The 25,229-nt window shown below is 48.4% G+C and overlaps 1 protein-coding gene across 1 annotated transcript; it reads left to right on the forward strand.

Moving 5' to 3' along the window:
- The first annotated feature begins 782 nt into the window (after nucleotides 1-782).
- Nucleotides 783-25,210, forward strand: CSDC2 (cold shock domain containing C2). The gene is made up of 4 exons (XM_060189043.1): nucleotides 783-908; nucleotides 21,771-22,069; nucleotides 22,942-23,064; nucleotides 23,454-25,210. The coding sequence occupies exons 2-4, from the start codon at nucleotides 21,894-21,896 to the stop codon at nucleotides 23,614-23,616; spliced, it is 462 nt and encodes a 153-aa protein (XP_060045026.1). The 5' UTR covers nucleotides 783-908; nucleotides 21,771-21,893; the 3' UTR covers nucleotides 23,617-25,210.
- Nucleotides 25,211-25,229: the final 19 nt, after the last annotated feature.

Genomic DNA, 25,229 nt, shown 5'->3' on the forward strand with positions numbered 1-25,229 from the left:
AGGAGAGAGGGCTGCCTGGTGTGTGTGTGTGTGTACCTTGTCACTCACTCTTACATTCATTTCATTTATTTATATATTGTATAGAGACAGAGAGAAATCAAGAAGGAACGGGGACACAAGTAGAGAGATACCTCCTGCTTGTGAAGCTGCTGCCCTGCAAGTGAGACTGTTCATTTTGACAGAGATCTCTCCAGGTCTGGTCAGAGGAAGAATGTTTCTGCAATCCTGTCCACATCCACTCACTCCCAGGGTCTCAGAGCCAATGAGAGTAGACTGAAGCTGAGGGTTTGAGGGCAGGACAGATTGAGGGACAGACTGAAGCTGAGGCCCTGGGAATTCAGCCCACTGGTCTTGTCTGGGGCATCCCAGAGAGGCTCCTCTGCTCTGGTTTCTGCTCTTCCAGACCCAACCCACAGGGTGCACACTGCCAGGGCCACACCAAGCACACACTCACACTGCCTGGCCTGCTAGGTGTATAATTGCGAGGCATGCAGCTTGGGCCAGCTCTTCCTCCCTGCGTTCCACAGCAGCTACTTCCACCTGGCAGGGCAAATTACACCCTGGCCTGGCAATAAAAGCCACTTTCTGAAAAAAGAAGCTTTAGGGCCTCCAGAGAGATGAGTTAACAAACCCGCCCTGTGCCTGGCTGGGGAGGCGGTGTCTGAGCTGGGGCGGGGCAGCTCCAGGTCCCTTTAAGCCGGGAGTACAAATTCCCACCCTGGTCCCTCCCTTCTGCTCTTCCTGACGTCAGGAAGGAGGCGTGTGTGAGTGAGTGAGGGGCCCTGGAGGTGCTGCGCACACACACACACACACACACACACACACACACACACACGCCACGTCTGAGCAGAGCGACAGTGCCAAGGCTGCTGCAGGAGACAGAACCCCGACCTCTGTTGCCCGGAGAGGTAAGAGGCCAGTGCACCCCAGCTCCAGTGTAAGGGGTTTGGCAGAGACTGAGGAGGGAGAGATCACATGGAGGGGGGCACTTACCTTGGGGCTGGGCTGGCCCAGTTCAGTTAGAGGGGACATGGAGGGACATGTGGATGAGCACACTGTCCCTCCTCTCTCTGTCCCTTGGGTCCCCTAGGGAAACTGAGACTGTAATGCTCTCCAGGGGAGAACAAGTACCTTGCACACGTGTGTGTGTATGTGTGTGTGTGTGTGTGTGTGTGTGTGTGTGTGTGTGTGTGTGACTGTCTGGCTCTGGAGGCTGTGAACCACACACACCTGCCAAGCCGCAGCCTCTGGTCTGGGAACCAGGAGGTGAGAAATAATCATGCAGACACCAGATGCCGGAAGGAGGTTGGAAGCTGGAGCCCAGTGGGTCGGTCTCTCCCCCAGGAATTTAGGCCTGGGAGAGGGGGTGATGTATGGGGCATGGGGCAGGCAGACAGTTGGACCCAGAGCAGCTTTCTTATCCTGACTCTTTCTTTCCCGATGTGATGGGGGTAATTGTCTTCACTGGCTTGGAGAGGTGGCTCCATGTTATTATCTTGGCCTTGGAAACACCCTCACCCACCCTGAGCTCCAGTCTCCCTCAACCCCTCCCTTCCCCTGCCTGCTGCTCTCCAATGACCCCCCCACCTCTGCCAGGGTGCAGAGGGGGGCACTATTCTCCAGGGTAAGGGGTGCCAGGCTGGGGGCTGCTGGGACAGTCTTGGCCAGCATCAAATGTGCAAGTGGCCTGACCCTGGCACAAGGAGTCTGGGTGGAGATAAGGGACACTGCTGGCACCCACCAGGGAGACAGCAGGTTCTTGCCAAGCTGCCAGCCTGCAGGCTCTTCCCAGGGTGAGGGGAGGGGTGCGTCAAGCGAGAACAATAATAAATACAGAGTGAACTGCTGCAGCCAGCCAGGCTGGGGGAGGGGAGGGGAAGTGCACCCGGGCAGGGGGGACAACCTCCAGGAGCCCCAGCACTGTGCTCTGGGTGTGCTCCAGGAGAGACCTATCTCTGGGAAGGGGGCCTTCTCCAACCTCCCACCCATATGGAGCCAGCTCCACAAACCTGAGCCCACCCCCAGAAGCCTCTGGGCTCACTGAATCCTGGATGTGTCTCCCCACTCCATTTTGTTGAAATCTCTTCCAAAAACATCCATTTCCCCTGTTTACCCAGCCCCCCTGCCACCCCCCAACACTGAAAGAAAGGTTTAAGCACTCTGGTCACAGAAGCTTCTACACAGCCTAGGACATCTGGGTGGGCAAGGGCATGCATGCCCACTGGCTATGTAGGGGGATTCTTAGGAGGCACTGGGTTGGGGGTCCCCTCAGCTGTCCCCCAGGGTGGGAACACTTGCAGGCTCCTCCCAGAGTGGCCAGCAGAGGGCACTCAGGGCCACAAGCTGCTTAGGTTCATGGGTCACAAATCAAACAACTGGGACCCAGAGCTTGAGAGCTTGGTGAGAAAGGGGATCTTGGGTGTGTGTGTGTGTGGGGGGGGGTGGCAGTTCAAGCCTTTTTCCATGCAGAACAGCAAGAAGAGGGGCAAAAGGCAGTGTATGTGTGTGTGTGTGTGTGTGTGGCACTTCCCCAGCCAGCAGCGTGTGTGACATGAGGTGTTTGAAAGCTTTTGGTTGTGGTCCGGGAGGTGGCACAGTGATAAAGCTTTGGACTCTCAAGCATGAGGTCCTGGGTTTGGTCCCCGGCAGCACATGTGCCAGAGTGATGTCTGGTTCTTTCTCTCTCCTATCTTTCTCATGAAGATATAAATAAAATCTTTAAAAAAAAAAAAAAGAAAGAAAGCTTTTGGTTTGAAGGCTTTTGGTTACACAGAATTAAGTTCAGGTTCTGCCACTCTTGATGCACATTTGGCCTATGCACCCCCCTCTCTGGGTGGGGGAAATGCAGAGTGGCAGAGTGACCTCCCCATGGTCATGTAGCCTGGTGGAGCATCCCCACCCCCCATGCCAAGGAAACCAAAAGACTTGGGCCTCAGCCCTGGGCAGCACTGGCATGTGAGGAGGGATGAGAGTGAAGGCTCTCAGTTAAGCTCACGTATTAGTTGGGGTGCTCCCACCCCACCCCACCCCACCACACCCCACCCCACCACACCACACCAGTGGGAGGGGAGGAAGCAGGTTTAATTGGGTCACCTCCAGCTGCTGGAGCAGCTCTGTCCTGGTGTATTTTAAGGAATGTCTGGAAGGCTGGGGGAGGGGAGGACCAGCTTCTAAATCTGGTGGTCCCAAGGTTCTCGATGCACCCACCCCAGGCCCCACTGTGGACAGAACCTCAGAATTCAGAAAGCCTTTTCACGCTCCCATCTCCATCTCTTTCTTTAAAATATTTTTTAAAGCTTTTAACAACTTTTAAAATGTTTTTTTTAATTTTTAATTTTATATTTATTTATTTATTCCCTTTTGTTGCCCTTGTTGTTTTATTGTTGTAGTTATTGATGTCGTCGTTGTTGGGTAGGACAGAGAGAAATGGAGAGAGGAGGGGAAGACAGAGAGGGGGAGAGAAAGATAGACACCTGCAGACCTGCTTCACCGCCTGTGAAGCGACTCCCCTGTAGGTGGGGAGCCAGGGCTCGAACCGGGATCCTTATGCCGGTCCTTGTGCTTTGTGCCACCTGCACTTAACCCGCTGAGCTACAGCCCGACTCCCTTAAAATGTTTTAAAATATTTATTTTACCTTTTGTTGCCCTTTTTATTGTTGTTGTAGTTATTATTGTTGTTGTTATTGATGCCGTCATTGTTGGATAGGACAGAGAGAAATGGAGAGAGAAAGGGAAGAGAGAGATAGACACCTGCAGACCTGCTTCACTACCTGTGAAGTGACTCCCCTTCAGGTGGGGATCTGGGAGCTTGAACCAGAATCCTTACACTAGTCCTTGTGCTTTGCTTAACCCACTGCGCTACAGCCCGACTCCCTAAGATATTTTTAAATTATTTAATTTATTTATTAGTGGATAGAGACAGAGAAATTGAGAGGGGAGGAGGAGGGAGAGAGGGAGAGAGACAGAGAGACACCTGCAGCCCTGCTTCACCACTCATGAAGCTTTCCCCCTGCAGGTGGGAACCAGGGGCTTGAACCTGAGTCCCTGTGCACTGTAATGTGTGCACTTCACCAGGTGCGCCACTTTCTGGCCCCTCCACCCTCCCATCTCTGAGGTACCATATCCACCCCTCCCATCAGCTCCTCTGCATTGGGACTTGGGGCCAGGCTGTTTTTATTGGGGGAGTTGTTTTTGAGCAAGTTGGCAAATGACTCACCCAAGGTTATGGTCTGAGTCAGCACAAAACCAGAAATAGAACCTAGAGCCTTGACTCCCCAGTTTTGTCACACCCTGCTCTCCTACCCCCAGGCAGGAGCACCCAGGGATTTCTGGTCCCCCTCCCTGTCCCTGCTTCCTGCCACCCACTCCCTGCAGTGCCACTCTTGAACCCATACCCACACCTACCTGACCGTGGCAGCCTCTTCTCTGCTCTCAGCCTCAATTTACTCTTCTGAAGAATGGGGATAGTGGCGATGCCTGTGGAGCGTTGTTGGGAGGACTAGTAGAGGAAATGGGCAAGGAGCCTAGTGCACAGTTGGGTGTGTAGGAAGAACCTGAGCCTGTATCCTGTGTGCCCGCACTAGGCCTGGGGTGCTGAGGGCAGGGCTGCCTCCTCCCACGTTTGCTATTCCAGCACCTGGCACTTTTTTTTTTTTTTTTCAGTTACGCATGTGCTTTTGACAACTTCAGGGAACAGCTGACTGACTCTCCTTAGTTACCCAGACTGGTGATAATCCAGTAGCTAAAGAGGACAGGGAGACTCAGAGAGGGGCAGGTGTTGGCCTCAGGTCACACAGCATTGCAAGGCTGAGCCAGCCCACCCTCCCTGATCTGTCAGGGACAGTAGAGATTTGCACTGTCAGTAGAGGACTCTGACAGCCACTTCCTTCCTGTTCTTTTTTGGGGAGCTGAGAATTGGAGGAGTCCCAGAGCAGCAGTCACCTGCTGGTAGGGCTGAGTCACCACACAGAGCCCCTTGACCTCATGATGCCGCATCACAGCTTCACCATGTGTAATCTCTTTAGTCGCGATATCTGGTTTTGACCTCCTGTCCTTTGGGCTGCAGAATTCTCACCACCACATAAGGAAGTATGAATGTGGCCAGGAGGGTCCCAGCCAGAGCATGTGGCCAGCTAACAGGGGCCCACAGGCAATCCTCAGCTGTCCCAAGACCTCACCCCCTCCGTCTAAGAGAGGCCGCTCTATGTGACGACCTAGGAGACAGCACAGAAAGGGGTAGTCACTCGCTGGGCCACAATAGGAACAGGCTTCAAACCCACGCTGTACTCTCAACCTCCAACTGCTGGTTCTGAAGGGCCCTACTCTGGCCAGGAAATGATTCTGGAAAGCAAGTCAAACCTCTTGGGACTGTTTTTATTTTTTTATTTTATTTGTATCTTTATAGCTTTAGAGGTTAGCCCTTTTTTTTTCTTTTCACATTTGTATGCTCAATTCTTTTTTCTTTTCTTTTTTCCTCCAGGGTTATTGCTGGGGCTCAGTGCCTGCACTATGAATTCACTGTTCTTGGAGGCTATTTTTCCCTTTTGTTGCCCTTGTTGTTCATCGTAGTTGTTGTTGTTATTATTGTTGTTATTGCTGTTGTTGTTGTTGGATAGAACAGAGAGAAATCGAGAAAGGAGGGGAAGACAAAGAGGAGGAGAGAAAGATAGAAATATGCAGACCTGCTTCACCACTTGTGAAGTGACCCCCCTCCCCCGCAGGTGGGGAGCCAGGGGCTCGAACCAGGATCCTTACGCCGGTCCCATCTTTTTTTTATTGCTGACTAAAACTCCACTGAGTGTATGTCCCATAACTTTTTAAAAATATGTATTTATTTATTCCCTTTTGTTGCCCTTGTTTTTTATTGTTGTAGTTATATTGTTGTTGTTATTGATGTCATCATTGTTGGATAGGACAGAGAGAAATGGAGAGAGGAGGGGAAGACAGAGAGGGGGAGATAAAGACACCTGCTGACCTGCTTCACTGCTTATGAAGCAACTCCCCTACAGGTGGGGAGCCAGGGGCTCGAACTGGGATCCTTACACCAGTTCTTGCACTTTGCGCCATGTGCGCTTAACCTGCTGCACTACCGCCTGACTCCTGTCCCATAACTTTTTTATCCAGTTATCTGTCAAAGGACATTTTTGTTGTCTCCAAGTTTTTGCCATTATGAATAAAGCCGCTGTAAACATGGAGGTGCACATATCCCTTAGATTCGGTGTTATTGTATCTTTTGGGTAAATAGCTAGGAGTGGAATTTCTGGATCATAAAGTATTTCCATTTGTATTCATTTAAGGATTCTCCATACTGTTCTCCATAATGGCTGTACCAATTTACATTCTCACCAGCAGTGTAGTAGAGTTCTGAGTTCCTCTCTCTATCTCTATATATCCTCTCTATCTTCTCTTTTTTTTTAATTTAGTTTCCCTTTTGTTACCCTTGTTTTTTTTTTAATTTTTGTTGTTGTTATAGTTATTATTGTTGTTATTGATGTCGTTGTTAGGTAGGACAGAGAGAAATGGAGAGAGGAGGGGAAGACAGAGGGGGGGGAGAGAAAGATAGACACCTGCAGACCTGCTTCACTACCTGTGAAGGGACTCCCCTGCAGGTGGGGAGCCAAGGCTTGAACCGGGATCCTTATGCTGGTCCTTGCGCTTCATGCCACGTGCGCTTAACCCACTGCGCAACCACCCAACTCCCTATCTTCTCTTGTTTTATTGATGGAGCCATTCTCATAGGTGTGAGGTGGAATTTCAATGTAGTTTTGATTTGCATTTATTTGGTGATGAGTGAATGGGAGTATTTCCACATATGTCTGTAGGCCATGTGTATCTTTTCTTTTTAAAAATATTTTTATTATTTATATGATAGAGACAGCCAAAAATCAAGAGGGAAGGGGGAGATAAAGAGGGAGAGGGACAGAGAGACACCTGCAGCCCTGCTTCACCATTCGTGAAGCTTTCTCCCTGCAGGTAGGGACCAGGGATTTGAACCTGGGTCCTTGGGCATCGTAATCTGTGCACTCAACTAGGTGTGCCAGCATCTGGCCCCCCTTTTAAAATTTTTGTTTGTTTGTAAAAAGGAAACACTGACAAAAACCATAGGGTAAGAGGGGTACAACTCCACACAATTCCCACCACCAGAACTCCCTATCCCACCCCCTCCCTGATAGCTTTCCTAGTCTTTATCCCCCTGGGAGCATGGACCCAGGGTCATTATGGGATGCAGAAGGTGGAAGGTCTGGCTTCTGTAATTGCTTCCCCGCTGAACATGGGCGTTGACAGTTTGGTCCATATTCTCAGCCTGTCTCTCTCATTCCCTAGTGGGGCAGGGCTCTGGGGAAGCAGGACTCTAGGACACATTGGTGGAGTCATCTGCCTGGGGAAGTCTGGTTGGCATCATATTAGCATCTGGAACCTGGTGGCTGAAAAAAAAGTTAACATATAAAGCCAAACAAATTGTTGACTAATCATGAACCTAAAGCCTGCAATAGTTCAGATGAAGAGTTCGGGGTTTCTATTTTATAGATAGTTAGTGGGTCTATTTTAGTTAGATTCCAAAGGGTTCCTAACTACACTAGTTTTTTTTTTTCTTTCTGAGCCTGACATCTGATATGCAGGTGAATCCAAGTTATTGTCTGGGGAGATGATGTCATGGCTGGAAAGAGAACCAGAAAGCTGGATTAGAGAAGAGAGTAGCTCCAAAATATGGGAAAGGTGTATAAATATTTGACTGTAGACACCCATCGATTTTGATGTGATCTGGGGCCCATTTTCAGCTTAGGAGCCTATGTGACCTCTGCATCCCTGTAGATCTGAGCTCACATTCTATGATCGTGATATGTATTTCTTCTTTAGAGAACCATCTATTCATATCTTCTGTCCACTTTTTTATTGGGCTGTTCTATTTCTTTTTATTGAGCTGTATGAATCCTTTAAGATGTTTGATATCAACCATGTGTCTGAAGTGTAATGTGCAAATATCTTTTCCCATTTTCTGGGCTCCCTGTTTATCCATATGGAATTTTCTTTTGATGTATAGAAACTTTTCATTTTGATATAGTCCCATTTATTCATGTTTGTTTTTGTTTCCTTTGCCCAAAAGGTGAGTCTCTAAATACCTCTTTAATGCTGAGTTCCTGGAATGTTTCACTGAGGTATTCTTCTATGTGTTTTATGGTTTCAGATCTAACATTCAGGTCTTTGATCCATTTTGATTTAGTTTTGGTACACCAAAATGGTGTTAGGTAGTAATCTAGTTTCATTTTTTTTTTTTTTTGCCTCCAGGGTTATCACTGGGGCCTAGTGCCAGCATTACAAATCCAGTGGCCATTTTTTCGCATTTTTTATTGGATAGGACAGAGAGAAATTGAGAAGGGTGAGATAGAGAGAAAGATAAACACCTGCAGACCTGCTTCACCACTCATGAGTGTTCCTGCTGCAGGTGAGGAACAGGATCCTTGCGCGCAGTCCTTGTGTTTAGCACTATATGCACTTAACTGGGTACGCCACTGCCCAGCCCCCTCTAGTTTCATTTTTCTACATGTGGTTGTCCAATTCACCCAACACCATTTGTTAAAGAGACTTTCTTTTCCCCACTGGGCAGTTTTGGCTAACTTATCTTATATAATGTGCCTATACTTGTGTGGGTTTAGTTTTGAGCTCTCTATCCTATCCCATTGGTCCATATATCCATTTTTGTTCTAATACCACACTGTTATTTTTTTTGAAATTAAAAAAAATTATTTATTTATTCTCTTTTTGTTGCTCTTGTTTTATTGTTGTAGTTATTATTGTTGTTATTGATGTCATTGTTGTTGAATAGGACAGAGAGAAATGGAGAGAGGAGGGAAAGACAGAGAGGGGGAGAGAAAGACAGACACCTGCAGACCTGCTTTACTGCCTGTGAAGTGACTCCCCTGCAGGTGAGGAGCCGGGGGCTCAAACTGGGATCCTCATGCTGGTCCTTGCGCTTTGCTCCACCCGCACTTAACCTGCGCTACCGCCCAACTCCCAATACCACACTGTTTTAACTTCTATTACTCTGCAATATAAACTGAAGTCAGGGATTATGATGCCTAAGTTTTTCTTCTTTTCATCAGGAGAGCTTTTGCTATTTTTATAATTCCACTTGAGTTTTTGGATAAGTAGTTCAATTTCCTTGAAATATGTCATTGGGATTTTAATAGTGATTGCATTGACTCTATAGATTGCTTTTGGCAGGATTGCTATTTTAATGATATTTATTCTTTCTTTTTTCTTTCTTTTTTTTGCCTCCAGGGTTATACGAATCCGCTGCTCTTGGAGGTCATTTTTCCCATTTTGTTGACCTTATTGTTGTTACAGTTGCCATTGCTGTTGTTGTTGGATGGGACAGAGAGAAATCAAGAGAGGAGGGGAAGACAGAGAGGAAGAGAAAGATAGACACCTGCAGGCCTGCTTCATCGCTTGTGAAGGACTCACCTGCAGGTGGGGAGCCGGGGGCTCACACCAGAATCCTTAAGCCAGTCCTTGCTCTTTGCGCCATGTGCGTTCAACCCGCTGTTCTACCGCTTGGCCCCCAATATATAGTCTTTCAATCCACCTGCAAACCTGCTTCACCGCTTGTGAAGCGACTCCCCTCCCCTGCAGGATCCCTGACCCGGATCCTTACACCGGTCCTTGTGCTTTGCGCCACCTGCGCTTAACTCGCTGTGCTACCGCCTGACTCCCTTTTTTTTTTTTTTTTTTTTAGGATCTTTGCATCAATGTTCATGAGGGATATACATCCATGGTTTTTTGGTGGAGTCCTTTTCTGCTTTGGGGATCAGAGTGATATTAATCTTATAAAATGTGTTTGGGAATTACTCTCCTATTTTCTGGAAGAGTTTGAGGAGAATGGGTGTTCTTTTTTGAATGTTTTATAAAATTAATTATGATAGCCCTCTGGACCTGGGCTTTTGTTCTTGGGGAGGATTTTGATTACTGTTTCAGTTTCTGCACTAGTGATTGACCAGTTAAGTTTATTTAATTTAATTTAATTTAAGTTTATTTAATTTAAGTTGGCAGTTGATAGGACTCTAAGAGTGTGTCCATTTCTTCTAAGTTGTTGAATTTCTTTCCTTATAGATGTCCATAATGGGGCTGGGCTTTAGCTGAACTGAAACACATGTTCTTCTAGTACAGCTGTTTCTCCACTCTCACAGGACTTTGTTTTCCCCTTTAGTTTCTCAGGGAAAGTGCTTTTGGGGGAATTTGCCCTAGCAGAAAGATATCTGTTGGGCCTGGTGGTGGCAAACCCAGTTGAAGGCACAGATGACCATGTGCAAGCACCCAAATTCAAGCCCCTGCTCTCACCTGCAGGAGCTTCATGGGCAGTGAAGCAGGGCTGCAGGTCTTTCTCCCCCTCTCTCACTCTCCCTTACCAATTTATCTCTGTCCTAAAAAGAAAAAAGAGAGATAGAGAAAGAAAAAAAAAAAGCTACTGAGAATTGTAGTGCAGGCACTGATCCCTAGTCATAACCCTAGACGCAATTAAAGAGAGAGAGCAGTGTTTACCAATGGACAAATCAGTTTTCTGCCACTTCCCTGCTGTGTGACTTAGGGAAAATCCCTAAAATTATCTGAACCTCAGATTCCTCATCTGTAAAAATGGAAAGAAGTTGGGCCTGGGTGGTGGCAAACCTGGTTGAGCGCATATGTTACAGTGCACGAGGACCCAGGTTCGAGCCCCCAGTCCCCACCTGCAGGGGGATAGCTTTGCGAGTGGTGAAGCAGGGCTGCAGGTGTCTCTCTCCTTCTCTATCTCCCCATCTTCTCTCAACTTCTGGCTGTCTCTATCCAATAAATAAATGAAGATAATAAAAAATTTAAAAATGGTAAGAAGTTCAACCTTTCTTTTATATCTTTTTAAATACTTATTTATTTATTCCCTTTTGTTGCCCTTGTTATTTTTTATCGTTGTAGTTATTGTTGTTGTTATTGATGTCATTGTTGGATAGGACAGAAAGAAATGGAGAGAGGAGGGGGAGACAGAAGGGGGAGAGAAGACACCTGCAGACCTGCTTCACCACCTGTGAAGCGACTCCCCTGCAGGTAGAGAGCTGGTGGCTCAAACGGGGATCCTTATGCAGGTCCTTGAGCTTGGCGCCACCTGCACTTAACCTGCTGCACTACCGCCCGACTCCAGAAGTTCAACCTTTTTACTGTGTGTGGCATATGGACACCTCCCCACTCACCCTTGCCCCTTTTTTGCAGCACCACTGCTGGCCATTGTTCAGCAGCTTCAATTCCAGGCAGGTTCCAGAGTGAAAAACTCTGTTTAAACTCACACAGCAAGTCAACAGCAATGCAGGGCTTTGAACCCAGAACTCCTGACTTTCCTTCCATAGCGCTAGAGTCAGATTGCCCTGGTTCCAACCACCAACTACTATGCAGCCTTGAATGAGGCCCTTAGCTTTTTTGAGCCTCATTTTCCTCTTCTGCAACATGGGGGTAATAATAGAACCAGCTGTAGCCTGAGAAGTGGTGTAGTGTTGTAGAATGTTGGGCTCTCAAGCCTGAGATCCTGAGTTTAATCCCCAGCACCAAATGTGCCAGAGTGATTATGCTCTTGTTCTCTTTATCATTAAATAATAATAACCATTATCACAATAGCCTTAATGAGAATCTTCTTCTAAAAGGAGGAGCAGGGCAGGGACCAAGTTGGTGAGTAAATTTGGGAAACCTGGGAAGGTGAGAATGAAAGGTGGGTTGGAGTCAGCCAAGTCTCTGTGCCACTTCTCCCCTGGCCTCAATTCGGTGCCCCACCCCAGAGGGGCAAACTCTTCCCCAGCCCCTGCCCGGCACCTTCCATACTCTGTCTCCTTTCCTTCTCACAGGAGCTCCTGCAGCAGAGACTCTTGTGACATGTGATTTGCAGATGCGTACTGAGGCTGGGGGTGGTAGGGAGCCCCCTTACACCCTAGAGTTTGCCTCAGATGCTCCTCCTGCCCTAATTTGTGCCACATGGCCACCTGACTGCCTTCTCTAGTGTGATCTAAGGCGCTATCGGGGGGGGGGGGGTCAGCCTGTTAGTTCTGTAGGGTTTGGGGGACATGAATGTGGGCCATCTCTGTTATTCATGTCCCCACATACACCTGAGCCATTGTGGGCAGCCCATTTGAAGAGGGCTTTCTCAACCCTAACCCTTAAAAGTAAGTATCTTTCCCCACCACACTGGTCTCCTGGCCTTAGCATGGAGGCCCAGCTGGACTGCATCTCCCTGGTTACTGTCCCTTCCCCAGTCCTTGCTCCACCCCTGTGACCTCCCAGCACAGGCTGTCACCACCCAGCACAATGCCAGCAGGGAAAGTTGCAGCGGGCAGGCCGGGGGCCCCCTGCTTACTGAAGACAAGGCAGAGCTACTGTTCCCATTGCTTGCCACCCTCTTCCAGGTGGCTAGGGACCTCCCGGAGTATGCTGCAGGACCTGGCTCCTGGCTCTCTGCTTTCTTTTCTTTTCTTTTCTTTTCTTTTCTTTTCTTTTTTTTAACGTATATTTATTTTCCCTTTTTGTTGCCCTTGCTGTTTTATTGTTGTTATAGTTATTATTGTTGTTGTTATTGATGTTGTCGTTGTTGGATAGGACAGAGAGAAATGGAGAGAAGAGGGGAAGACAGAGAGGGGGAGAGAAAGATAGACAACTGCAGACCTGCTTCACTGCTTGTGAAGCAACTCCCCTGCAGGTGGAGAGCTGGGGGCTCAAACTGGGATCCCTGTGCTGGTCCTTGCGCTTCGTGCCACGTGAGCTTAACCAGCTACAATACTGCTTGACTCCCAAGGCTCTCTGCTTTCTTTCATTCTTTTAAAAAAAATATTTATTTATTCATTTTCCCTTTTTGTTGCCATTGTTTTATTGTTGTGGTTATTATTGTTGTTATTGATGTCTTCGTTGTTGGATAGGACAGAGAGAAATGGAGAAAAGAGGGGGAGACAGAGGGGTAGAGAAAGATAGACACCTGCAGATCTGCTTCACCACTTGTGAAGTGACTCCTCTGCAGGTGGGGAGCAGGGGCTTGAACCGGGATCCTTACACTGGTCCTTGTGCTTTGCACCACCTACACTTAACCGCTGTGCTACCACCTGACTCCCAGCTCTCTGCTTTCTTAGCTTTGTCACCTTAGGGGACTTTGCTGCCTCTCTCTCTCTTCCTCTCTCTCTCTCTCTCCCTCCCCCCTTTTTAAAAAAATTTAATTTATTTATTCCCTTTTGTTGCCCTTGTTTTATTGTTGTAGTTGTTATTGATGTCGTTGTTGTTGGATAGGACAGAGAGAAATGGAGAGAGGAGGGGAAGACAGAGAGGGGGAGAGAAAGATAGACACCTGCAGACCTGCTTCACCGCTTGTGAAGTGAGTCCCCTACAGGTGGGGAGACAGGGGCTTGAACCGGGATCCTTATGCTGGTCCTTGTGCTTTGCGCCACCTGCGCTTAACCCACTGTGCTACCGCCTGACTCCCTCCCCCTCTTTTTAGACCAGATTTCAGATGTGTGACTTCACTGATCCCAGGCCAACCTTTTCAATCAGATAGAGAAAGAGAGGGTAGGGGAGAAAGCATAATGGTTATGCAAACAGACTTTCATGCCTGAAGCTCCCAGGTCCAAGGCTCAAGGCCCCATACCACCATAAGTAAGAGCTATGCAGTGCCATAGCTCTTTTTAAAAGAAAAAAAAAAACAACACCAAAGCTCGGGGTCTTCCTTTGATGCCATGGCACACTCATGTGGTATGACACCAGACCCTGCCCTACCCGGTGAACTATCAGGGTTGTGCCCAGCAGTGGCACGCGCAACTGAGCACACACATTACCCAGTGAGGCATCTCTGGCTCCTGTCCATCTTCCTTCCTTCCTTCCTCTCTCTCTCTCTCTCTCTCTCTCTCTTTTTTTTTTTTTTCTGGTTGATGCTTGGGCTTCACTGCTCTAAGCTGACATTTTGACTTTTTTCAGATAGAAAAAGGTCTGGTGCCAGGCAGTATTGCAGCAGGTTAAGCGCACATGGCACAAAGTGCAAGGACCATCGTAAGGAACCCAGTTTGAGCCCCCAGCTCCCCACCTGGAGTGGAGTCACTTCACAGGCGGTGAAGCAGGTCTGCAGGTGTCTATCTTTCTCTCCCCCTCTCTTGTCTTCCCCTCCTCTCTCCATTTCTCTATGTCCTATCCAACAACAACAACATCAATAACAACAACAATAACTATAACAATAAAACAACAAGGGCAACAAAAGGGAATAAATAAATATTTAAAAAAAACAATAACAACAACGATAAACATCAAGGGCAACAAAAGGGAAAAAATGGCCTCCAGGAGCAGTGAATTTGTAGTACAGGCACCGAGCCCCAGCGATAACCCTGGAGGCAAACACACTCTCGGGCGCGTGTGTGCACGCACACACGCACACGCACATACACTATATAATATTAAAAAGAGGGAGTCAGGCAATAGCGCAGCAGGTTAAGCACAAGTGGCACAAAGCGCAAGGACCGGCATAAGGATCCTGGTTCGAGCCCTCAGCTTCCCACCTACAGGGGAGTTGCTTCACAGGCAGTGAAGCAGGTCTGCAGGTGTTTGTCTTTCTCTCCCTCTCTCTGTCTTCCCTTCCTCTCTCCATTTCTCTCAACCTATCCAACAATGACGACATCAATAACAACAACAACAAAAACAAGGGAAACAAAAGGGAAAATAAATAAATATAGTAAAAAAATTTTTTAAAGAATATTAAAAAGAGAGAGGGAGAGAGAAAGGTAGACATAAAGAGAAATACCATAGCACTGAAGCCTTACCCAGTGCCATGGGGCCTAGGGACTTGAAGCTGGGTCACATATATGGCAGGGCAAGTGCTTTTTTTGAGAGCAGTTTCACTGGCCCCCACTCCTCCTCCTCCTCCTTTTTTTTTTCCCTCCAGGGTTATTGCTGGGGCTCAGGGCCTGCACCACGAATCTATTGCTCCTGGAAGCTCTATTTTCCCTTTTTTTGCCCTTGTTGTTTATCGTTGTTATTATTGTTGTAGTTGTTAGATTGGACAGAGAGAAATGGAGAGAGGAGGGGAAGACAGAGGGGGAGAGAATGATAGACACCTGCAGACCTGCTTCATCACTTGTGAGGTGACCCCCCTGCAAGTGGGTAGCTGGGGGCTCAAACCGGGATCCTAATGCCAGTCATTGCACTTTGCACCATGTGCACTTAACCCACTGCGCTACCTCCTGACCCCCATATTTCTGCTTTTTTTTTTTTTTTTGTCCAAAAAAAGTTCCCAAGTCATGTATCAATAGGAGTGTGGGTGATGGATTTGCCCACCCTCCCCTTCATTCCATCAATCCCTCATTCCATTATCCATAGACCTGGATAGGAGTCAAAGGCTAATTAATCTCTGAGCTGCTAATCTGTTTCTGACCTCTATTTTGTACTCCCCATCTCCTAAAGCCTGAATTTTCCAGGAAAGTGCCTAAGGATCCTTAGGAGTGCAAAGCCTAGGGAGTAAAACAAACACAAAAATAACCCACCCTACAAAACCAGAACACTTAGCAGCCGCCCAGCTCAACTTTGCATGTGGGCAGGGTCTCCTGGCTCAGTTTCACACAGCAAGTGAGATGTTTCTGGGTCAGGATAATGAGCTGGCTCTGCCGTCTCTGGGGGTATAAACGCAGCTGTGCTGTTTCCAGCAGCCCCCTACACACCCCTCCTCCAGCCAGGAGCTTGGGGAGAGTGAGGAACACCACTCTTGAGTTTGCCCTTCTCAGCCCCTCAAACTGATGTGGGCTCTTCTTTCTAGGCCCTCTCCAGGAGGTGGGTAGACCAGGTTTGCTATTTTTATCCATATTTTAGGGAGAATAGAAACTTGAAGAAGAGAACGGGTTATGCAAAAACTTGTAATGTGCTTGTAAAAAAATAACTCACTGGATAGGGCACCTACACTGCTAAACACGTAGCTCATGTTCCAGCCCCAGCACTACACGGAAGGTGCTTTGGTCATGGGAGGAGTTCTTGTGCTGTGGTGTCCCTTCTTTGTACGCTTAACCTGACCTCTGCCCATCATGTTAGAGTTGTTGAGTAGGCATAGTTGACAACACTAAGATTTGAACCCAGACCTGTAGATTTAAAACCACTACTACCTGTACCAAACTATATTCCAGACCATCCTTGGCCACTTACCTTCCTGTCACACCACTCAGATCAATGGTGTTAGAGAGCTGAGTCTCAGACCAGAACTGGAGGCTTGTTGTAGCTCAGGTTGCCATAAGGAATCCCAGGAGGTAGTGTAGTGGATAAAGCACTGGACTTTAAAGTGTGAGGTTGGAGTTCAACCCCTGGCATTACATGTGCCAGAATGATGCTCTAGTTTTCTTTCTTGTGTTAATGTATGAATAAATGAATCTTCAAAAATATTTCATTATTAATGATATAGAAGGAGAGCAAGAGGAAGTCCAACAACATTCTGGTCATGTGCTGCCAGCTACTGAATTCATGCTTGAAAGTCCCACACTTTGTCCATTGAACCTCCTTCCAGACTGCTAAATAAATAAATCTTTAAAAAAAAAATCGGTGGCCGGGGAGGTGGCACAGTGGATAAAGCATTGGATTCTCAACCATGAGGTTTCAAGTTTGATCCCCGGCAGCACATGTACCAGAGTGATGTCTGGGTTTTTCTCTCCTCCTATCTTTCTCATGAATAAATAAATAAATTCTTTTTAAAAAAAATGATGGGGGACTGGGTGTGGGGTGAAAAAAAATCACAGGGCAGGGGAGATAGCATAATGATTATGTAAAGACTCATGCTTGAGCCTCCAGAGTCCAAGGTTCAATCCCGTACACCACCAGAACTGAACAGTGCTCTGGTAGAAGTCAACCAATCAGTTCGTCATCAATCACCACAGACTGAGGGTTTGACCAGGACATTCATCTCTCACAGCTGGCTTTTCTTCCTTCCTTCCTTCCTTCCTTCCTTCCTTCCTTTCTTTCTTTCTTTCTTTCTTTCTTCCTATCTTCCTTTCCCTCTCTTTCCTCTCTTTCTTTATTAAAAATTATCTTTATTTTTTTAATAAATTTCTTTACAATTTTTTATTATCTTTATTTTATCTATTGGCTAAAGACAGCCAGAAATCGAGAGGGAAGGGGGTGATAGAAAGAAAAAGATAGACTGCTTTACCACTTGCAAAGCTTTCCCCCTGCAGGTGGGGACTGGGAGCTCGAACCTAGTCCTTGCATATTGTAACATGTGCGCTCAACTAGGTGCACCATCACCTGGCCCCTATCTTTATTTATTTATTGGATAGAGACAGCCAGAAATCAAGAAGTTAGGGGGAGACAGAGAGGGAGAGAGACAGAAAGACACCTCCAGCCCTGACTTACCACTTGTGAAGCTTTGTCCCTGCATGTGGGGTCCAGGGGCTTGAACCCAGGTACTTGTGCATTATAACATGTGTGCTCAACCAGGTGTGCCACCACCTGGCCCCTTTTCTTTCTATTTTTTAAAAATATTTATTTACTTATTTATTCTCTTTTGTTGCCCTTGTTGTTTTTTTATTGTTGTAGTTATTATTGTTACTGATGTCGTCATTGTTGTATAGCAAAGAGAGAAATAGAGAGAGGAGGGAAAGACAGAGAGGGGGAGAGAAAGACAGACACCTACAGACCTGCTTCACCACCTGTGAAGCGACTCCCCTGCAGGTGGGGAGCCAGGGACTCGAACCGGCATCCTTAGGCCGGTCCTTGCACTTTGCGCCATGTGCATTCAACCTGCTGCGCTACCACCTGACTCCCCTTTCTACTTTATTTTTTATTTTTTTATTTATAAATAGGAAACATTGACTAAACGATAGGATAAGAGGGGTACAACTTCATTTAATTCCCACCACCAGAACTCTGTATCCCATCCCCTCCCTTGATAACTTCCCTATTCTTTAACCCTCTAGGAGTATGGACCCAAGATCCTTGTGGGATGCAGAAGGTTGAAGATCTGGCTTCTGTAATTGCTTCCCCACTGAACATGGGCATTGACAAGTCGATCCATACTCCCAGTCTGTCTCTCTCTTTCTCTATTGGGGAAGGGCTCTGGGGAAGCAGAGCTCCAGGACATATTGGTGGGGTTGTCTGTCCAGAGAAGTCTGGTTAGCATCCTGCTAGCATCTGGAACCTGGTGGTTGAAAAGAGAGTTAACATACAAAGCCAAACAAATTGTTGACCAGTCATGGACCTAAAGGCTGAAATAGTGCAGTTGAAGAGTTAGGGGGTCTCTGTTTTGTAGATAGCTAGTAGGCATATTTCAGTTATATTCCAAAGGGCCTGTGGCTATACTAAGTTTGGGTTTTTTGTTGTTGTTGCTGTTGTTGTTTTTGCCTGAGCCTGACATTTGATATGCAGGTGGATCCAAGTTATTGTCTGGGGAGATGATGTCATGGCTGGAAAAAGGACCAGAAAGTTGAATCAGGAAAGAGAGTAGCTCCCTAATATGGGAAAGGGGTATAAATATTGTTGACTATAAACCCCACTGATTTGATGTGATCTGGGGCCCATATTCAGCTTAGGAGTCTATGTGACCTCTGCATCCCTGTAGATCTGTGTTCACATTCTGTGGTCAGAAGTAGGAACATTCCAAGCTGCCCCATTATCAGAACCCATTTTCCTCAGGTGTAACATAGAGTATGTTGTCCATCCTCCCTTCAGAGGATGGAACATTCTCTACCATTGTTGATCCAAGTTGAGGGCAAGGTCCTATGGGGGGCCCCCAGAGGGGTCTATTGTGTTGTTCCTGATAGAGATGACTGATAACAATGGAGAGAGGGATTTTTTCGAGGTCTAGGCCCATCAGGTCTGTTTAGGAATCTCAGGACTCCCCCACTCGGTCCCCAGCTGATGGGGTGGCTTGATAGTGACTAAAGAGTCATCGTTAAAGTATGCCAGTCTCTTGCCCTTATTCAGCTTTTGCAGTCTTTGCTTTGATGAGGTTAGCTGTGGAGTGAGTGAGAGAACTGTAATAGGAAATAGGCAGGGGCCAGGCGGTAGCGCAGCAGGTTAAGTGCACATGACGCAAAGTGCAAGGAAATAGGTGAGGAAGGTATCTAAGTCTAAGTAGACACTATTTCATTATGAACTTTATACTGACTCACTACAGACTATTGTGTATTTTTGCTTTCAGGTATATACTTTGCCCTAATTTATGGATACATGTGAACATATGCTCTATCTCATGGGACCTGGTCTATATCTAGGTTTTGGGATTTTGTTAGGAAGTGAACCTCCTGGAATGGAATAAGAGAATACTATGAAAGGAAAGGTCTCACCCCAGTAATGAGGGTGAAGGGTTGACATTCCATGCCTGACGTCTCTGGACACAGTCTGAAGTGAAGCATGCTGAGGTGGTACTCATTGTGTTGATATGGTTGGGATAGGTGGATGCAATATCATTTGGTATGAATTGAGAGAAGCATGCAGAAAAGTGAGCCCCACCCTAGAGGTTCCAGGACTGGGGGAAATATAGGCTCTATAGAGGAAGCGGGAGGTCCCTGCTGTCTTAGGATTTAAGAAGACAATAGATAGTTATTGCTATAATCACATTATTGGGCAATTGGGTTAACTTTGAAATACCCCTTTGTTAGGATTTGCTGTATCATACACAGCATCACATCACCATAATTTATGTCCTTTGACAATATTTGTATATAGTTGTGCCACCAGTTGCTTTGTTCTCCCTTGTCTAAGCTTTTAAGAGAGTCAGCATATCAAAGACTCAGCCTATGTATTAAGAAGACTCAGTCTGTGCTTTAAAAAGTTGGAGACATTCAATTTTTCCCCTCATATTAATTAAATAGTGATTTAACTGACTACAAATTGATAGGAGTGTACATAAACACCATTCCCACCACCAAAAGACTGTGTCCTATCCCCTCCCTCTCCCCCCGTGAAGCTGAACATCCACCCTCACCCTCACCCCAGGGTTTTTACTGCGGTGCCCTACTCCAAATTCAGTCAAATCCTGCTTTGAGTTTCCCTTTCTGTTATTCTTTCTCAACTTCTTTTTTTTAAAAAATATTTATTTATTCATTTTCCCTTTGTTTTTGCCCTTGTTTTATTATTGTAGTTATTATTGTTGTTGTTGTTGATGTCTTCATTGTTGGATAGGACAGAGAGAAATGGAGAGAGGAGGGGGAGATAGAGAGGGGGAGAGAAAGACAGACACCTGCAGACCTGCTTCACCGCTTGTGAAGCGACTCCCCTGCAGGTGGGGAGCCGGGGGCTTGAACCGGGATCCTTTCACCGGTCCTTGTGCTTTGTGCCACCTGCACTTAACCACTACGCTACCGCCCGACTCCCCTCTTTCTCAACTTCTATTGATGAGTGGGATCATCCCATACTTATCTTTATCTTTCTGACTTAGCTCACTTAACATAATTCCTTCTAGCTCCATCCAAGATGGGTCAGAGAAGGTGGGTTCATTGTTCTTGATAGCTGCATAGTATTCCATTGTGTATATATACCACAGCTTTCTCAGCCACTCATCTGTTGTTGGGCACCTGGATTGCTTCCAGGTTTTAGCTATTACAAACTGTGCTTCTATGAACATAGGTGTACACATTTCTTTTTGGTTGGGTGTTATGGAGTCCTTGGGGTATATCCCTAGGAGAGGGATTACTGGGTCATATGGAAGGTCCATATTTAGCCTTGTGAGAGTTCTCCAGGCTACTCTCCACAGAGGCTGGACCAGTTTACATTCCCACCAGCAGTGCAGAAGGGTTCCTCTGTCCCCACAGCCTCTCCAGCATTTGTTGCTGCTGTACTTTTTGATGTATGCCATTCTCACAGGGGTGAGGTGGTATCTCAGTGTTGTCTATATTTGCATTTCTCTGACAATCAGTGACCTGGAGCAATTTTTCATGTGTTTGTTAGCCTTTTGGATCTCTTCTGTAGTGAATGTTCTGTTCATATCCTCTGCCCATTTTTGGATGGGGTCATTTGCTTTTTTGTTGCTAAGTTTGCTGAGCTCTTTGTATGTTTTGGTTATATTTTGGTTATTAGTCTCTTGTCTGATATCTGGCATGTGAAGATCTTCTCCCATTCTGTGAGGGGTCTCTTTGTTTGTGTGATAGTTTCTTTGGCTGTGCAGAAGCTTTTCAATTTGATGTAGTCCCATTGGTTTGTTTCTGCTTTAGTCTTCCTTGCAATCGAGTTTGTTTCATCAAAGATGTCCTTGAGGTGTAGGTGGGAATTTTTTTTTTTTTTACCAGAATACTAATCAACTCTGGTTTTCAGTGGTAGGGGATTCTTTCTTTCTCTTTCATTGCCACCAGGGTTATAGCTGGGGTTCAGTGGCTGCAAGATTAGCCCATTGCTCCCAGGGACCATATTTGCACCCCCATTTTTTATTTGGTAGGACAGAGGAGGGGGAGACAGAGATGACACAGAGACACCTGCACTGCTTGCTTCACCTAAGTTTCCCCCTGCAGGTGGGGGACAGCGGTTTGAACCTTGGTCTTTGCGCATGGTAACTTGTCAGTTTAACCAGGTTTAGCACCTCCCAGCCCCTTCTCACAGTGGTGTTTTTTTGTTTATAGATTTATGAAAGAGAATCAGAGCATCACTGGGGCACACGCACTGCCATGTGCTGAATTCATGGCAAGTTTCTATGAGCAGTGACTCTTTCAGTGAGGACCCACTCAATACGAGGACATGAGCAGATAGTGTCTCCCTGTAGGAGTGGCAGGCAGTGCAGAAGCAGCCCAGTCTGGACCACACAGTCAGATCTCTCTCTTTCTCCTTTCCAGACGGAGCCTGTGACTGGAGAGGCTGCTGAGCAGGGCCTGGCCGGGCCCTGCCCACAAGGACGCCCAAGCCCCACACCGGCCCCCGAGTCTGGGAGTCCACCAGGCTCTCCTGCTGGTCCCACCATGACTTCGGAGCCCAGGTCACCTCCTGTTGTGCCCCCGCTGCACTCCCCTAAGTCCCCTGTCTGGCCTACCTTCCCCTTCCACCGGGAGGGCAGCCGTGTCTGGGAGCGGGGTGGTATCTCCTCTCGAGATCTGCCCAGCCCTCTGCCCACCAAACGGACCAGGACGTATTCTGCGTGAGTACCTGCCCCTTGCCCAGATGCCAGTGCGCTTTCCCCAGGACAGGCCCCCAGCCCTACCTGCTCAGCTAAGGGTCTCTCTAAATCCTGTTATTCTAGCCTGAGGACAGGGTCACATGATTGCAATTATTCATTCACTCACTCACTCAATCCACAAAGATGTACAGAGCTCCTTAAGGGAGGGTCCATGATAAACGAGATAAAGATGTCCGCACGCTGCTCACTATCCCCAGTAGGGTTGGAGTGCAGGTCCAGCCATGAGCACGAGGGAAGGTGGTGTCCCAGCAGGGTCTGGAAGATGCATCAGGTGAAACAGAGAAAGGGGTGCATAGTGAACAGCCTGAACGGTGGGGTTAGCCTGTGAGAAGGGTGGCCTGGGACTCTGGATAGGTCCCTGGTGAGGTCACATGGGAGACAGGCCTCATGGGAACCACAAGGAGACAGACTTGGCTTGGCCAAGAGTTGTTTTGCTTTTTTGCAGAGCTGGTATCTCACACAGGCATGATTTCACCGCTTCTAGGCTTTTTCATAGAGAGAGACCACAGCACCAGAGCTTCTCCCAATGCCACTGCACCTCCCATGTGCTGCTGGGTCTCCAGCCTGGACAAGCATGTGGCAAGGCAGCCCACCCCATAAACTCTCCCTTCCACTCCAAGACAAGTGTTTTTATGGCAAGTGCTTATTATCCCCAGCCCCAGGACAAGCAGAGGAGACTCCATAGGCTGTGCAGTTTACTTTATGGATCAAGTACTGAGTATTTCAAGAAACGGGGTGATAGTAAGCACCCCATTTCAGGACACAGTAGGGCTGCTAGGGACCAGGGAGAGGGTGACCAGGCCACACCTCCAACCCCCCTACCCTATCCTCAGGACAGCCCGTGCCTCGGCTGGGCCCGTATTCAAGGGCGTCTGTAAGCAGTTCTCACGCTCACAGGGCCATGGCTTCATCACCCCTGAGAACGGGTCAGAGGACATCTTTGTTCATGTGTCTGAGTAAGTCCCGCTACTGCCCCCAACCAGGTGACACACCTTCCACCTGCCTCCCAAGCCCCTCCCCTTGTAGGGGAGAAGTATCCCTGTGGGAGGGCTGACTGGGGGTTTTCAGGAGCTACCCAGCTGCTGGGAGGGCTGGGTCTGACTTGGGGGGGCACTGAGACCTAGCTCTGGGATGCTATGCCTGCCCCATGGAAGCTGGATGTGGGTGTCTGGGGAGAGCTGGTCTAGGCCTGACTCCCAGCCCTGATGCTAGTGTCCCCTTGGGAGGTCAGAGTCTCTAAGCCTTGGGGACTTCCGGAGTCCTTTTGCAGGTCACCTCCAAAGAGCAGAGAGGGAGGGCTATCTGGGCACTGCTGCTGGGCTGACATCCTTCTCTCGCCCACCAGCATTGAGGGGGAGTACGTGCCAGTGGAGGGTGACGAGGTGACCTACAAGATGTGCCCCATCCCACCCAAGAACCAGAAGTTCCAGGCCGTGGAGGTGGTGCTCACCCAGCTGGCCCCCCACACGCCCCATGAGACGTGGTCTGGCCAGGTGGTAGGCTCCTAGGCTGGGTGGACATGTGCCAGCTGCCAGGCCAGTGGGGGGCCGCACAGGGTGAACGGGCAGCAGCCGGCGCTATGCCCCATCGCACTGGCTGACCCAGGCCCCCGGGCAGCCTCAGTGTGCACGTCTGTCTGTCTGTACTTGTGGCTGTGAGCGTGTGCCCTTCCCCCACCCCGTGCCCCATGACTGTTGTGTGAGCTGGACCAGGAAGAGGCCCCAGACCTGCCTTCTCCCGAGTGTCCACTTTCTCTCTCTCCCTCTCTCACCACCCTGCCCTCCTAGCCACGACTGACTTGAAGCCTAGTGCTGGGGGGACACCAGCGGACCCCACTACACAAGCTTGCTCCTCTGCCTCTGCCCTAGCTCAGAGACCAGACTCTGCTTGTGTGTATCACCCACCACCACGCAGGAGCACTCAAGGGTGCCTCCTAGCCTCTGGCAGGGGTGGGGGGGATAGAATCAGGCCCCTCAACACACTGCAGAGGCAGGAAAGGGGCCAATGGTAGCCGGCAGTCTGGGGCCTCCTCCTTGGCTGGCCAGAGACCCTCCTCAGTCAGCAATGGGCAATAGCTCTGAACCCCAAATTGAGGTCTTTTCCTCTCCCCTTGTCATACTGAGCCCTGCCGTCTCCACTCCCTGAGGAGGATGGGGACATCCCCAGTGGAGGAAGAGCCACCCCTTCATGCTGGCTCAAAGCCCCACTGACACCCTGCTCTGCACCGGGGACCCAGCAATGGACACACACCAGTCCTCATACAGGGCCAGTGCAGGAACCCCAGGACAGCCCTCAGCCTGGGGTCACCAGCCCTGCAACCCCCTTGCTGGGTGTGGGCCCTTTTCCACCTGTCCTTAAGATGTGTGGCTGTCCCTCTGGCGTCTCATCTCTCTATGCTGAGCGTGTGTCTGTGTATGTTCAGGTGCATTCACTGTGGTCGGGACTGGCCTGGCCTGGGAGGAGGGAAAGAGAGGCTCTCCCTCAATCCACACTGCCCACCCCCGACCCAACATGCCCAGAAAGTACATCATCTAACAAGGAAGTATAGAAGCAGAGTTCAAGAGAGGGCTTGCCAGGGACAGTGACCTTTTAATACCCACTTACGAAACAAAAAAAAACCGGTTTGCATGCCCAGGATAGAGGGTGGTCAGTAACTATCTAGGATGACCCCTGGCCTGCAGGAGCCAGGACCCTCAGAGTAGAGAACAGCTGGAGTGTGTGCATCCCCACCCCCACCACGCAGAGGCTGGGAGCCCAGAGGTATTGCCATGTGCTGGCCAGCACCCCAAAACTGGAAGCCTGACCTCCCAGTCTGAGCTGGCCTTTCTGGAGGCCTTTCTCCCAAGGAACAGACTCTTCCCTTGGTAGGTTTATTGGTGCAGGCTAACCGCTGTGGTCCCCTAGACCTCCTTCCTGTGAGTAGACCCCCTTCCATAGGCATTAGCCAGGAGGCAGGATGTGTGACCTCAGCCCTGGGACCAACAGTGGCAGAGGGGCAGCAGCATCCTTTCCACCCAGGCTCCTCAGAAGCCCTGAGGCGCCCAGCCACCCCGACTTCCCCATCCTTCCTAACACTGGCAATAAACCCTCAACTGTGACTCAGCCCAGCCCAAGCTGTCTG

The sequence above is a fragment of the Erinaceus europaeus genome, chromosome 4 (genome assembly GCF_950295315.1).
Source record: "Erinaceus europaeus chromosome 4, mEriEur2.1, whole genome shotgun sequence".
NCBI lineage: Eukaryota > Metazoa > Chordata > Mammalia > Eulipotyphla > Erinaceidae > Erinaceus > Erinaceus europaeus.

What these genes read in the sequence shown, in the direction of transcription:
- CSDC2 (XM_060189043.1), top strand. Translation starts at nt 21,894, where the DNA reads ATGACTTCGGAGCCCAGGTCACCTCCTGTTGTGCCCCCGCTGCACTCC. An exon ending in CGGACCAGGACGTATTCTGC is followed by an intron (nt 22,070 to 22,941) that starts GTGAGTACCTGC and finishes CCCTATCCTCAG; the next exon opens with GACAGCCCGTGCCTCGGCTG. An exon ending in ATCTTTGTTCATGTGTCTGA is followed by an intron (nt 23,065 to 23,453) that starts GTAAGTCCCGCT and finishes CTCGCCCACCAG; the next exon opens with CATTGAGGGGGAGTACGTGC.